This window comes from Balaenoptera physalus, assembly GCF_965194825.1.
Source record: "Balaenoptera physalus genome assembly, contig: SUPER_1_unloc_10, whole genome shotgun sequence".
NCBI lineage: Eukaryota > Metazoa > Chordata > Mammalia > Artiodactyla > Balaenopteridae > Balaenoptera > Balaenoptera physalus.
The window spans coordinates 605600-622023 of record NW_028126589.1 but is presented as its reverse complement, the minus strand read 5'-3'; the positions used below and the strand labels follow the sequence as shown (position 1 = coordinate 622023).

At 41.8% G+C, this 16424-nt stretch overlaps 1 protein-coding gene across 1 annotated transcript in view; it reads left to right on the top strand.

Moving 5' to 3' along the window:
- Positions 1–1144: 1144 nt before the first annotated feature.
- The window catches only part of LOC309650410 (uncharacterized protein), a gene marked incomplete at its 5' end in the record, with an annotated part of 39422 nt that continues 24142 nt past the window's right edge, over positions 1145–16424 (top strand). The window contains 2 exons of the mRNA XM_082478434.1: positions 1145–1193; positions 5020–5436. Coding sequence (XP_082334560.1) covers positions 1145–1193; positions 5020–5436 — 466 coding nt within the window. The remainder of the gene's footprint in view (positions 1194–5019; positions 5437–16424) is intronic.

Here is a 16424-nt window from a genome sequence, read left to right as displayed (position 1 = left end):
TCTCTATGTCTGTGAGTCTGTTTTTGTTTTGTGGACGAGTTCATTTGTGTCGTATTTTAGATTTCACATATAAGTGAGATCATATGATATTTGTCTTTCTCTTCTGACTTACTTCACTTAGTATGATCATCTCTAGGTCCATCCACGTTGCTGCAAATAGCATTATTTCATTCTTTTTATGGCTGAATAATATTCCATTGTATATATGTACCACATCTTCTTTATCCATTCATCCATCAGTGGACATTTAGGTAGCTTCCATGTCTTGGCTACTGTAAATAGTGCTGCAATGAACATTGGGGTGCGTGTATCTTTTCTTTCTTTCTTCCTTCTTTCTTCCTCTCTTCTTTTCTTTCTCTCTCTCTCTTTCTCTCTTTCTTCCTTTTTTTCTCTCTCTCTTTCTCTCTTTCTTTCTTTTTTCTTTCTTCTTTTATTGTCACACGGCATGTGAGATCTTAGTTCCCTGACCAGAAATGGAACCCATGCCCCCTGCACTGAAAGCGCGGAGTCTTAACCACTGGGCAACCAGGGAAATCCCAGGGGTGTATGTATAGTTTTGAATTAGAGTTTTCTCCGGATCTATGCCCAGGAGTGGAATTGTGGGACCCTATGGCAGCTGTATCTGTTCCTGCACGCCTCACATCAACCACCTGCACTCCAATCCTTGCTCTCAACGTCATCTTCGGGGAACCCAACCTGCGACAGGGACCTTGACAAGAAGAAATGGCTCAGGGAAAAGCTACCTGCACAGGGAGGAGATAGAGGCCATCGCCCCTGGGGTGCGGCGGGGACAGTGGGCACAGAAATTTGTCATTTCACCCACCCCCGATACTCATCTCAGCCCTCCTGGCTGCCCCACTCTAGGTCACCTCGGGATACAGAGGTGACCCGGTTAGAGTCCCTGCCTGTGCAGGAATCTGGGGGCACCAGCGGGTCTGAATAATATTAGTGCAGGGTATCCCCCATGGCACTGGGTTTATTCGGAGCGGGTCATCCTCTGCTGAGGGCCTCTCCTGGTCACTGTGTGGGGTTTAGCAGCATCCCTGGCCGCACCCATTTGATTCCAGGGTCCCCTCCCCCCCAGTTGTGACAACCACAGATTTTCCACACACATCACGGAAGAACTGGGTGAGGCGGGGGCAGGATGGCTCTGGGCGAGGACAGCTGTGTTGAAGCAACCAGCCTGGCCCAGGGCAAGGTCTGCCCCAATCCCGTCAGCGCCTGAATTTAGAACTGCCCCTTTCCTCTCCCACCTCCCTTGCCCTGCAGTGGTCTCCGAGACATCATCCCCAAGTAATAAATCACACCTTCTCAGTTTACTGTTTGCTGCCCTCGCTAGAACGTGAGCTCTTTGAGGACAGGGATGCTGTTATGTCCCCAGCACCTAGAATAGTGTCTGCTCTGTAGTAGATGCTTCATAAATACTTGCTGAATAAAGGAGTTGAATACAGGGATAAGTGGATGAATGAATGAAGGTTACAATGGAAGGAGGGGGGAGATTCCCTTTCTGGCTCTCGGGGGTTGGGAGATCAAGTGAAAGATCTGTCCTAAATAGGCTGACCAGCCTTCTGGGGTCCCCTGGGACTGAGGGTTTCCCCAGAATTCCAGCGCTCAAACCTGAGCGGTCCTGGGCAAACTGGGGGCGGGTGTTGGTCACCCTATCTAAACACAGTAACAATTCCAGCTGCAATAGCAATGGCCAATGACCTCTACGGTCTTATTGACCATGCACAGTTCTCTACCTGGCAGGGAAGGGTGGGCCGGGATTGGAATTCTGGTGATCCAGGGCGGGTGAGGGCACACCCCGGGCTTGTGGAGTGGAGTCCAGGAAGGTTCTGGAGGAAGTGACAGTGACACAGGAGGGAGGGAGGAGTCTAAGGAAGAACGTCCCACATGACAACATGTGCCAATGGCCCTGGGCCCAAGGTCACACCTGACCAGGGCTTGCTTTTTTTTATTTTCTAATTTACTTTTTCCCACATGGATATGCAATTGTCCTAATGCCATTTATTGAAAACTCCTTAATTTCCCTACTTTCTATCATATCAAGTTCTCATATATCTGTTTCTGGACCTTTATTCTATACCATAGAGCTATACGTCCCATCCTTGCACCACTAGGGCTGTTTCATCACTATAACTTTATTTATCCATTTTTTTTGGCCGTGCCGTGCGGCATGTGGGATCTTATTTCCCTGACCAGTGATCGAACCCGCGTCCCCTGCAGTGGAAGCTCGGAGTCTTAATCACTGGACCTCCAGGGAAGTCCCCAGGGCTTGCTTTGACATCCATGGAATGGTGGCAGGTGGGCACAGGGAGCAGCTGTCTGTGAGCCATCCTGTGTAGAAATGCAGGGTGGAGGGGAGGACAGGTGGAGCTGGAGGGGGAGAAGCGGAGGAGGGAGGGAGGAAGGGAGGGAGGCCGGGTGAGAGACAGACAGAGAGTTTCCTGAGACAATAGCTCTGGCCGTGTCCTAGGGCATGAAAGCTGAAAATAGCTCCTAGTGCCGGGAGCCTTGGAGCCGGAGCCTGGGAGCCACGGTGACTGGCTCTCCTCCCTGGTGTGTGTGTGTTGCAGCGGGGGGGTGGGGGGGTTGGCTCTGGGCTTCTCAGGCTGGGAATGGGGTGCACAGAGCAGGGACGGAGCAGGGACCCTTCTCTCTGGGACCTCGTGGGCCATCCTCAGCTCACAAAGCTGAGCCACTCCTGGCCCTACGAGTGGGGGGCTTATCCTCCCTGTCCCCTGGATCATACCCCCTCACACACAACTTCCCCATGTGTGTTCCCAGCAACCAAGAGAATCTGTTTTTAAAAGATTTGGGGGAGGGGGGTAACCATACAAACAAGAGCAGAATGGATACTTTTTCAGAATATGAATGGCTCTGTGTAAGCCCACCCCCAGGGTAACCACAGTCCTGACCTCTAACACTCTTGACGAGTCAGCCTTGGTCTGGGCTTGCGGACCCACGGAAGCTTCCTCATCCCCTCCTTCAGATCCCGACTCTCCCTCGGCGTCTTTGTGAGAAGCACCCGGGGAAGTGGGACTGCTAGGCTGTACTGCTGCTAGAACTCCACCTGGGCTCCACCAGGCTCCAGCCCCCTGCCCTGTCCACCTAACTGATCCTGAGGCACCTCAACTGGTAGGAGCAGCGTCACCTTCCCTCCTGGGACTTGTGACACTTAAGGGAGACCCCGAAAGACAAGCCTTTGGCTCCCTGGCTGGCAAAGAGCAGGTACTCAATTGTCATAAGTGTCCGTATCAGTGAGGGTTCTCCAGACAAACAGAATCCATACGGGGTGTGTGTGTATATACACACACACGTACATATGTACAAGCATACAAAAATATACAGCTGTGTACATATGCAGTATGCGTACACACATATACACATATAGTATATACAATAAACACATACATATATACACACATAAAATGCAGTTTGTATATATACAGTATGTATACACACATATACACATAATATATACAATACACACATACATATACACTATACATACACACATATAAAATGCATAGTTTGTATATATACAGTATGTACACATACGTATAACATATGCAATATACACACCTAGGTACATATATATCATACATATATACACACATACAAAGATATTTAGGTGTGCATATAGACAGTATACATACATACACATATAATATATGCAATACATACACGTACATACATATAGACACACATATACACCTACATATAAAAGCATATAGCATAAAAATATATATGTACTGTATATAGAAATTCATCGTATATATACATACATATATCATATATATAAGATATATACACATACATATATACAATGTATACACACACACACACCTATATGTAAATATGCGCATGGACATACACATATAAATTCATACGCAAGTGTGTATATAATAGTATATTCATATATACATATAATACCTAGAAACATATACACATGCAGGTATACAACAGATATACACACCTATATATAAATATACACTGTATACATACATACATACAGTGTACATACACTGTCTATATACACACACCCATAAATCAATATATGGGTGTGTGTATATATACAGCATGTTCACATTTATAATATGTATACTATATATATATATACACATACATACATGTATACAATATATACACACAAATATATAGGCTTGTATGTATACTGTATATAGTACTTACACATATACTACAAACGCACGCACATATAAACATATGTGTATACATATATATAATATGTATACACACATATACAAATTAATAGGCTTGTATATATTCAGTATTTTTACATATATAGTTTTGTTTTAAGGAGTTGACTCATGTGACCGTGAGGCAGGCAAGTCAGGGCAGGACTCTGGGCTGGAGACACAGGGAAGAGCTGATGTGCCAAGGCCATTGGAGGAACAGTTCCCTCTTTCTACGGAACCTCATTTTTCTCTCCAGTCCTTCAACTGATGGACGAGGCCCACCCACGCCACGGCATTGACAATCTCCTTTATGCAAAGTGGTCCAATTTCAGTGTTCATCTCTTCTGAAAAATACCTTCCTGGCCACATCTGGAATAATGTTTGTGGTTGCCGGGGCCCCACGCAGTGCGCACATGAGATTAACCATCCCCGTGGCGATGACACTTTATTTTCTCCCTTGACCATTGTCACTACTATTCCAATTAAAATGGCAGCGCCATGAGGGCAGGGCATTTCCTTTTTTGCCAGTACTGAGCGTCCAGGTCTGGTGCCTAGCATAGGCTAAATACACAGCATTTTTGTGAACAGAAGCCAGGATTCCGGCTGCCATATTTAATGAGGAATTATAGTCTTATTATTGGGGGGGAGGTGTCACGGTACGTCAAGGGCGGGAGTCGAACCCGCCACCCCAGGCCCCGAGGGGTCTCCCCGGGTCTCCACTTCGGGCCGGTGGGTGTGGCCGGGGGCAGCTGAAGACGTGCGTGCGTGCTTGCGTGCGTACGTGCGTGCGTGCGTTCGTACGTGCGTGCGTGCGTGCGAGGGGGCGGCGGGTCCACGGGGCGGGAGGCGCTCGCTGCGAGTGAGTGGTTCAGCTGGCCCCCGGCTCATTGTGCTTGCCTCACGCCGGCCCCAGTTGGCAGCAGCGCTGGAGGCCCCGGGCCTGTGACCACAAAGAGGGAGCCGGGGGCCGGACGGGAGCAGGCCGCCGGCGGCGGCGGCGGCGGCGGCGGCGGCGGCGGCGCGGCGGCGGCGCCGGCTGAGGCCCAGGCCAGGCTCCCTCCCCTCAGCCTCCCGCCCGCCCGCCTGTCCCGCCCCCGCCGGCGGCGCCCCGCCCCTCCCCCAACCGCCAGACTAGCCTGGTGCGGGGGCCGCGCGCGAAAACGTGGGGGAGAAGCTGAGGCTGGAGTCGCCCGTGGTGGCCGAGCCCGCCGTCTACCCATGGCTGCTGCTGGTCTACGTGAGTGCCGCCCGTCCCCTCTTCCTGGACCTCCACCTCTCTTCCCCCAGGGCGCGCGCTGAGCCCACCGAGAAACGGAGCGACTCGAGTCGCCAGACCCTCTTTGGAGCCCCCCTTCCCGCCCTGCCTGCTTCTCCGCGGCCGTTTCCAGCCCCCGTGCGCAGGGTGGGCAGAGGGGAGCCGGGGCCGGCCGGGGGCACAGACTCGGCCGCGGGGACCCCGCGCTTCCGAGGGTCGCCCGAGCCGGTCTGCCGTTGGCCCTGTAGGGCTGGGGACCCCGGTCCCCCCCCACCGGCCTGAACTGCTGGCGGGCTTGCCCTTCCGTACTTTATGATCTGACACGTCGGGTTTCTTTTTCCTGGCCAGCTTTACCATTACCTGCCCAGCTTTCCCAGCATCCCCTGATAATGTGTTAGATATTCAAGTTTTAGGGCCCGGTCCCAGCCCTATGGAATCAGCAACTCTGGTGGGGCTCAGTGATCTCTGTTACAACAGACCCTCCAGATGATTTTTATTCACCTTAAAGTTTGAAAATATCTGCATTGTCAGCTGGCCAAAGCATCCACCAGCAGGTGAAGGGGAGTGGCGCCTGGAAAAGATAGGGACTAGCCAAGGTAAGTACAGTAGCATTTGCCATGGTAGTAATGGAGAATGCCTTTTCTCCACTGGTTGGCACAGACTAGTAGTATCTGGGAGCAGTGGCAGGGTTATTTCGGATGCTTTACATTGCAATGTAGAGTGACCGCTGTCCTGGTTTGCCAGGGACTTCCCCTGTGTGAGCACTTAAAATCTCATCCTGGCAAACCCCTTAGCCTTGGGTTTGAAAAACTTAGGGAATAACATGAAATTTAGGGGAAACATGATCTAGGTTTTGGGCAAGTCACAAGTGCTAATTAAAGCTAAGCAAGTATGGACAACATCTAGCCTCCTTTACCCCTTTGCGGGGAGGTAAATCTTGATTGGGTGAGAGGACTTATTGTTAAGAGATCTTTGTAGAAACATCCCCTTCTGCTTAGTCCGCTGGTTCTCGGTTCTGGCTAGACATTGGCATCGTCTGAGGAGAGTTAAAATGATTGTATTGGTCTAGCATGACCAACCGTCGGTGTGAGGGTTTTTAAAAAGTGCTTCAGAGGATTCTAATGTGCAGCCAAATTTAGGTGCCACTGCTTAAGCTTTTGAACCGCTGCTACGTATTTTCACCTCATCTTGCTGTGAGAATATCCAACTGTAGTTGAGGTTTGTTTTTTTTCTTTTTCTTTTTTTAACTGTCTTATTATAAGATTTACTGTCTTAAATAAGATTGAATGTACAGAAACTCCTGCTAGTCCATCTGGTATAGCTGGATACCCGGAGTAATATCGTTAAGATATGTACCATTTAAGTATTGTGACTGGCCTTTTAAAAATTAACATATGCATTAAATTAGTATTGATAGTATAGATCTCTTTCGAAGTTGTCATGTTGGGGAGCTATACCTCTAATCTGCTGCCATTGCTAAATATCTGGACACCTCTTATTAGGAATTGCTTTAAAAAATCTTTAGGGATTAAAACCAAGATTGCTGTATTATTTGTACTGGGACCACAAAAACCTCACGAAGTTCCCCTGCTGTACCTTCTACCCCCATCTCTAACCCTTGGCAACTTCTAATCTGTTCTCCATCTCCACAGTTTTGTTATTTTAAGAATAATATGTAAACATAATCATGAATTACTTAATCTTCGGAGATTGGCTTTTAAAAAATTTTCCCTCGGCATCATTCCCTTGAAGTTCATTTCAATTTTTGCATATATTAATAATTTGTTCCTTGTTGTTGCTCGGTAGTATTCTATCATAAGATTTTATCACAATTTGTTTCAACATTCACCCATTGAAAGACATTTGGGTAGTTGCCAGTTTTCGGCTATTAGAAATAAAACTGCTATGAACATTTATGTGTAAGTTTCTGTGGGAACTTCATTAAGTTTTTGTTTCTTTTGGATAAATGCTCAAGAGTACAATTACTGCATTGTAGGGTGAATCTACTTTTAGGATTAAAAGAGACTGTCAAGCTGTTTCTCAGAGTGGCTAAACCATTTTATTTTCCCACCAGTGATGTGATATAATTTTTCTACGTACTCGCTAGCATTTGATGTTGTCACTATACTTTAATTTTAGTTATTCTCTGATATCTCATTATGGTCTTAATTTGCATTTCCCTGACGGCTAACGATGTTGAACATCTTTTCATGTGCTTCTTTGCCATGTGTATATTCTCTTCCATGAAATGTCTGTTCCTGTCTTCTGACTATTTTCTAGTTGGATTTTTTTAAGTTGTTTGGAGAGTTCTTTGTATATTATAGATACAAGTCATTTGTCTCCTATGGGGTTTTCAAATATGTTTTCCCACTGTGTAATTTGAGTTTTCATCCACTTAAAAGGATCTTCTATGAAGCATTTTTAACTTATTTTGATGAGATCCAATTTATCAGTTTTTGCTTTTATTGATCATACTTTCGGTGTCAAGTCTAAGAATTATTCACCTAGTTCTAGATGCCAAAGATTTTCTCCTATTTTTTTTTTCTAAAACTGTCCTGCTTTTACATTTAAGATTATGATCCACTTTGATTTAATTTTTGTGTAAGATGTGTAAGGTTTAGGTTAAGGTTCATTGTTTGTTTGTTTGTTTTTGTCGAGGGATGTCCAACTGTTTCAGTACCATTTTTTGAAAAGTCTATTCTTCCCTGATAGCTTTTGCACTGCTGTCAAAACCAAGTTAAATGTATTTGTGTCGGTCTATTTCTGGGTTCTCTGTTCCATTCCATTGATCTGTGTATCTACCCTCCATCATTATGGCGAAATCTTGAAATTGGGTAGATTAATTCCTCCCATTTTAATCTTCCTTTACAAATTGTTTTAGCTATTCTTCAGCCTCTTCCTACCATATAAATCTTAGAATAAGCTTGTCTATATCCACAAAAACCTTGAGGGCATTTTAAGAGTAATTGTGTTAAGCCTGTTAACTTGGGGAGAATTGACATCTTTATTATGTTGTGTTTTCTAATCCATGAACAAGGTATGTCTCCCTATTTGTTTGGGACTTTTAAAATTTTCTTCATCAGCATTTTGTAATTTTCAGTATAGAGGTCCTATAAATGTCTTATTGGGCTTCTATTTAAGTATTTATTTAGGTCAGTTGTAAATGGCATCACATATTTTTATTTAAGCTTCTACACATTTGTTATTAATATGTAATTTGATAAAATTGTGTGGATCTTGTACTCTAAAACATTTACAAACGAATATTATTTCTCAAGCTTTTTGTGGATTCCTTGGTATTTTCTCCATTTAGATTATCATCTCATCTTCAGATATAGACAGTTTTAGTTTTCCTTATTCAATATAATAGGATATATTACTATTCAACATTCAGTAGGATATATTCCTTCCTATTCAACATAGTAGGAATAGTTCTTTCATCTTTTAAATAAACTTTTTAAAAATTTAACTGTTAAATTTATCTATTTATTTATTTTTGCTTTATTTTCTTACTAGAACCTCCAGTAATATATTTAATAAAAGTGGTGAGAGCAGATATCGGTGCCTTGTTTCTGATCTTACAGAGAAAGCGTTCAGTCTTTCACAGTTAAATATAATGTCGGTATAGGTTGTTTGTAGATCATCTTTATGAGTTTCAGTATGTTCCTTTTCTATTCCTAGTTTGCTTGGAGTTTTTTTTCTTCTTTTTTTAAAATCATGAATGGGATTGGATTTTATCAAATGCTTTCTCTGCATTAATGATTAGGATCACATGACTTTTCCCCCTTAATCTGTTGGATATGGTAGATTACATTGTTTGATTTTCAAATATTTAACCAACTTTGCATAACTGGAATAAATACCGCTTGGTCATGGTATATTATTCTTTTTATATATTTCTGGATTTAATTTGCTAATATTTGGCTGAGGATTTTTACAGCCAATTTCATAAAAAATACTGGGCTGTAGTTTTCTTCTTTCTATACTGTCCCAGTCTGGTTTTGGTATCAAGGTAATACTGGCTTCATAAAATTAATTAGGAACTGTTCCCTCTACTTCCGTTTCTTATCAAGTCATGTAAAATTGGTGTTAATGCTTTAAGTCTTGGGTAAAAGTGAAACATCTAAGCCTGAATATTTCTTTTGGGAGTTTTTAAATGAAAAATCAGTGTTTCTCATAGTTACAGGAAAATTGAGATTGTCTCTTTCATCTTGGCTGAGTTTTGGTAATTTTGGGTGTAGACGCATTGGTCCATTTCATCCACAGTTTTGAATTTATAGTGTAGACTTGTTCATAATAACGTGTCCCTTATTAACCTGCAGGATATGTCATGGTATCCCTGGTTGCATTTCTGATATCTGTGATTTGTGCCATCTCTCTTTTTATCTTTATCAGTCTTGCTACATCTTTCTTGATTAGATTGTTTATTTTGAAGAACCAGCCTTTTGTTTCATTGATTTCCTCCCCCCCCCCATTTTCCTGTTTTTAGTTTCATGGATTTTTGTTTCATCTTTATTATTTCCTTCTTTCTGCTTGTTTAGTGTTTTTTCCTCTTCCGTTTTTACTATTTTAATATAGAAAATTAGACTATTTCTTTGAAATATTTTCTTTCCCAATTTAGTGCTATAAACTTGCCTTTCAGCATTGCTTTCACTTCATTCCACAAACGTTGATCTGTTATATCTCCATTTTCTTTTATTCTATGCATTTAAAATTTTTTCCTTGACTTTTTACCCATGAGTTATTTGGAATTGTGATGTTTAGTTTTCATGTGATTGAAGATTTTCCTGTTGTCTTTCTGTTATTGATTTCTAGTCTGGTTCCATTATGGCTAGAGAACATACTCTCTCTGATTTTAATTCTTTTAAATCTGCTAATGTTTTTTTATCACCCAGTGTATGGTATATGAGTGAATGTTCCATGGACACTTGAATATGTATTCTGCTTTTATTGAGTGTGTTCTTTAAATGTCAGTTATATCCTGTTGATTGATGATGTTTTCAGTTCTTCCATACCCTTGCTGATTTTTCTCTCTGGGAGTTCTATAAATTGCTGTGTTGAAGTCTCAAATAATAATTGTGGATTTGAAATTTTCTCCTTTTACCTTTTTCAGTGTTTGCTTCATGTGTTTTGAAGTTCTGTTGTTTGGTGCACACGCATTTAGTATCACTAGGTCATCTAGGTGGATTATTCCTGTTATCTTTATGTAATGACCCTCTTTGCCCCTAATAATTTCCTTTGCTCTGAAATCTACTTTATCTGATATTAATATAGCCATTTCTGCTTTTTCTGATGAATGTTCACATGATATACCTTTTTCATCCTTTTACTCTGAACTACCAATATCATGATGTTTAAAGTAAGCTTCTTATAGACAGTATATAGTTGGATCATGCTTGTGATTTTTTCATCTACTCTTCCAATGTCTGTCTTTGACTTGGCTATTTAGATCATTTACAGTTAATGTAACGATTGCTATGTTAAAGATGAGGTCTAGCATTTTATTTTTTTTATGTTTATTTTTTATTTTATTTTTTTCACACACACACACACTGTATTTTATTTTTACAAGAGATAAATAGACTGACAACAAGCATTCTACATGGATGACCACAACAAAAGCAACAATGATTGCAATTACCAAACATGAAACACACTCATGCTATGTCATAATATTGACATTCAGTCCAGTAATCCTCCACTGTAACAGCTCCTTTACTTTGCAGTGAAAATTGATTTGTATATTCTTTGCCTCTGAGTCCTTGTGAGATTTTTTTTTAATTCAGACGGAAAGTCACAAAAATTATACTCATCCTCATCAGTTCACTCAGTCCCATGTAATTAAATTTTTTTTCATCTTGATCTTTTGTTAGCACTTTTATGAGTTCATCAGTTTTTCATTAGAGTTCTGAAAATGCTTATTCATTCAGTTCAGTAGTACAGTCAGTTACCAGAAACCTGTACTTGTCAGAGTCTTTTCCATGAATTTCTTGAAGATGAAACCCTTTTATAGGAACATATTTGCCAAAGCATCAGAGTACACCCAGAACTGTCTGTAAATGAGAAAAGACTTAAAAATGACCACAGTTAAAGATTTGATGAAAGTTCATAATAATGCAGTTGACAAGAAAATTAGTTATTTCTGAGATATACATTTTAAAGTAATAACTAGGATTATTACTTATAACATTATACCAGAACATATAAGATTTTTAGAAATTTCATGTAATGTCTGAAACATTTATATTAACATATTTCCATACATATTTCAATACAAATACAAATATAAGATTTTTAGAAATTTCATGTAATGTCTGAAACATTTATATTAACATATTTCCATACAAATAACCCAATGAAAGTTTAGTATTAGTTGTTTTGTTTGTTTGTTTTTTTATACTGCAGGTTCTTATTAGGCATCAATTTTATACACATCAGTGTATACATGTCAATCCCAATCGCCCAATTCAGCACACCACCATCCCCACCCCACCGCAGTTTACCATTTTATTTTTTGTTTTGTCTTTTACCTCAGTTTCTCAATCCTGTGTTTCTCTTATTTTGCCTTCTTGTGGGTTACTTAAACATTTTTTAATAAGTCCATTTTAATCTAATTTATTTATAATCGTTTGTGGATACTGTTTGTATAGTTTTCTTAGTGGTTGCTTTTGGCATTACACTATACATATGTAACTTATCATAGCCTACTGGAATCAGTGGTTTATTACTTCAAGTGAAGTTTCAAAATTTTACTTCCATTTAGGTCTCTTAATAGTCCCCAGTTTTAAAGTATGATTTTCTGTAGTATTTCCTTTATATACATTGAGAACCACATCAGATGGTGTCATAATTTTTGCTTTGACCATCAGAGGGAATTTAAGAAACTCATGAGGCTAATGATAGTCTCTTATATTTATCCCACTTGTTTTCACCCATTCCATTGTTCCCCTTTTCTTTCTGAAGTTGCCAGTCTTCTGTTATTTTTTTTTATGTTTGCATAACAGTAGGTGATATCTGGGCTTTCCAGTGCCATTGGATATGAGTTTCAGGAAACACTGAGCCTGGCTCACTTAATGCTACTGAGTTAGAGGGTTTGTATACGTTGGGCCTGTTGGCACAGCAGATGCTAGCAGATTAGACTAATGCTGATGGGACTAGTGCCACAGGAGGATGCATTCCCATTCAGGCTATGCTGCTGCTACAGTAGATCAAATCCCCCTCTACCCCAAGTGTGGGGCAGTGACCTGCTGCTGTCACTGCTTCTTTATTAGGCTGCTTTCGCCTCAGGTGTGTGGTGGGATCCCTTGGAAGCTGCTGCTGCTGTCAATCACAGGGTTAAATTCATTTTAGAAATACTTAAATATAAATATATAGCCTGGCTCTTGTAGGACCTCTGTATTTGTTTTTTTATTGCTTTCATACGAATTACCACAAATTGAGTGACTCAAAACATCGTAAATTTATTACCTTACAAGTCTGACATTGGTCTCAATTGAGTAAAGTAAAAGTGTTGGCAGGATCGACAGATGAATGGATAAAGCTGTGGCACATATATACAATGGAATATTACTCAGCCATAAAAAGAAATGAAATTGAGTTATTTGTAGTGAGGGGGATTGACCTAGAGACTGTCATACAGAGTGAAGTAAGTCAGAAAGAGAAAAACAAATACCGTATGCTAACACATATATATGGAATCTAAAAAAAAAAGAAAAAAATGGTTATGAAGAACCTAGGGGCAGGACAGGAATAAAGACTCAGCCATAGAGAATGGACTTGAGGACACAGGGAGGGGGAAGGGTAATCTGGGATGAAGTGAGAGAGTGGCATGGACATATATATACTACCAAATGTAAAATAAATAGCTAGTGGGAAGCAGCCACAAAGCACAGGGAGTGGAATCCTGCAGTGTTTGCTGATGGGTCATTTTGGAAGAGCTGACTTTCAGTCTGAAGCTCTGCCTGTTTGCATCTGAAGAATCTGCATTTAAGGAGAGGGTGTATGAGGAAGGGGGTGTATGAGGGACAAAGGTGTCCTGGGTGCAGATGAGCCAGGACCTGACCAGCTGCCTTTTGGGTCCTCTGGTCCCATCTCTTGGTCTGTGCCTCATCTGCATCATCACTGTCCCCGCTGGCACCCCTGGGGTGTTGTTGTCTGAGTGAGATTTCCCTGGTGCCCCTGCTCTCCTCCCCTCCTCCTGCTGGTTGGGGAGGGAACTGCTTGTTGTGTGGTCTGTACTCCTGAGGCACGAAGGACCCTGTAGCATGGACCTGCAGAGTGTGGGATGTGGTCCCAAGAGCATGGGGCCCACATAGGACACAACATCGGGGCATGACCAGTATTAGGGCTGCCTCATCACTGACAGGGAATGTTGTCCAGATCGTGCTCGGGAGGGTGTGGTGGGTGGCCTGGGACCCTAGAGGCCCCATTCCTATCCTGGAGCTTGGAGAGTGCATCCCCATGGGCTCCAGATTCACCCCATATCTCAGCCATATCCCTCTGTCCTGTCTTTGAACTCAGGAAAACGAGTTCTCTTGTCCACAACATAGGCCTGGTCCTGTTGGTATTAGGATTCTTTAAGTTAGGCATCCTGGGATAGCTCTTTTTAGGCCTGAGAAGGAACAACTCAGGAGTGTACAACAATTTCAGATGAAACTAATATTCAATGACTATCTCTAACTACTCGGTTGTTGACTTCTATTAGTCATTATTCTCCTGGTTTTAGCTCTGATGTGGGGATTACAGAGGAGTCAACATTTAAATCTTCATAATCTGTGTATTTGTAGCTTCAGTATCATTACTGACCCATAGTTTTTTATGGTTTGGGAAGAGTTATTGATTTCATGTGTCATGTAAAGGATTCACAATGATGATAGGGCAATTAAGATTACAATAATGGCTAGTAAATTGTTCACATTTTCTCTACCTGTGCATCTATTGTATGCAAGTGAGTTAGTTTAGATGTCAATATTAGTGAAATGATATAGAGGACTAGAGAACTTATTTTAAAAATCACTATTAATGTGTGATGATGAAAATGTAAAAGTTCTTCCATAATCGGTGATGTTGTATCTTGAGAGCCTAGATGAAAGTGATATGCCTTAGTAATATACAGGATTTTAGCCTATGATTTAACTTTGACAAAGCTACATCACTTTTTACTTTTATCTCATTTATTGAGAAAGACATAATTGTTATGGTGTTGGCTTGAAACTGGTTGAAAAGGACTTGAGTCCTTCCTTATTTCACATTTACATAGGTAGGATCTTGAAACATAGGATATGGTGGAGGGCATTCGTGTAACCATTCTAGGTTAGGAGTAGCAATTTCCACTGCTAAGACTTCTTGTTTAGATGCAAATGCTTTTCAAAGTATGAAGATTATTAGCATTACTGCTGCTACGGAGATGAATGAGCCTAAAGATAAAATATTTCATGTTGTGTGTGCCTCAGGGTACTCAGACTAACGTAGTGACATCCCTGAGAGGCCAAGAAAGTGCTGCAGGAAGTCATATTTACTACTACAAATATACTTGTGAAGTGAATTTTTGCTCATGCTGAGTTAACTGTATAACCTGAGAATAGTGGGAATCAGTGTAGGAAGCCTCCTATAATAGTGAAGACTGCTCCCATGGACATTAGGTCACGGAAGTGTGCTACTACATAGTATGTATCCTGGAGGACAATGTCTGGGGATGAGTTGGCTAAGATGATTCCTGTCAAACCACCTACTGTAAAAAGAAAAACTAAAGCCTAAAACTCATAGTATAGTGGGAGGTCATATAATATTACCTCCGTGAACAGTTGCTAACCAGGGACTTCCCTGGTGACGCAGTGGTTATGAATTCGCCTGCCAATGCAGGGGACATGGGTTCGAGCCCTCGTCTGGGAAGATTCCGCATGGCGCGGAGCAAAAAGCCCATGCACCACAACTACTGAGCTGCCCTCTAGAGCCTGCAAGCCACAACTACTGAAGCCCACGCGCCTAGAGGCCGTGCTCTGCAACAAGAGAAGCCACTGCAATGAAAAGGCCGTGCACCGCAACCAGAGAAAGCCCACGTGCAGCAACCAAGACCCAACGCAGCCAAAAAAAAAAAGAAACGAGAAAGAAAACTTAAATAAAGAGTTGCTAATCAGCTAGATACTTTTACTCCTGTAGGGATAGAAGTAATTACGGTAGCTGATGCAAAGTATGCTCCTGAGTCGACAGCTATCCCTATGGTAAACATATGATGGGCCCACAAGAGAAATCCTAAAAAGCCAGTGGACGTGACTCATACTAGTCCCAAATAGCTGAAAGGCACTTTTTGTCCTAAATAGTATGTAATGATATGTGAGATTATAACAAAGCCTGGTAGGCCATGAATACAGACTTCAGGGTGACCAAAGAGTCAGAATAGGTGTTGGTATAGGATTCAGTCTCCTCCTGCAGGGTCAAAGAAAGTAGTGTTTAGATTTCTGTCTCTTAACAATATGGCAATTCTGGCTGCTCAGACTGAGAGTGGTAATTATAGTAATATGGCTATAGTTGGGAAAGATTAAACAAATACTGGTGTTTGGTATTGGGATATGACTGATAGTTTTGTATTAAAGACTATAGTAATAAAAGTAATAGCACCAAGAATTGAAGAGACACCTGCTAAATGTAAGGAGAAAATGGTTAGATCGACAGAGGCTCCTTCATGGGCCAGATTGCAGGCTAGAGCTGAATATAGGGTTCCACTTGTACCAGAACCAGCTTCTACTATTGGTGATATGAGTAAGAGTAAGAATGATGGGGGAAGTAGTCAAAAGTTTATATGATGTACTGGGGGAAATGCTACCTCAGGTGCCCCAGTTATTAGTGGCCCAAGTCAGTTTTCAAATCCTGAAATCATAATGGGTACAACTATAAAGAAAATTATTACAAGTGCAGGGACTGTTATGACTACCTTACAGATTTGGGCATCTCCAAGTAGCGCTCCAGGTTAG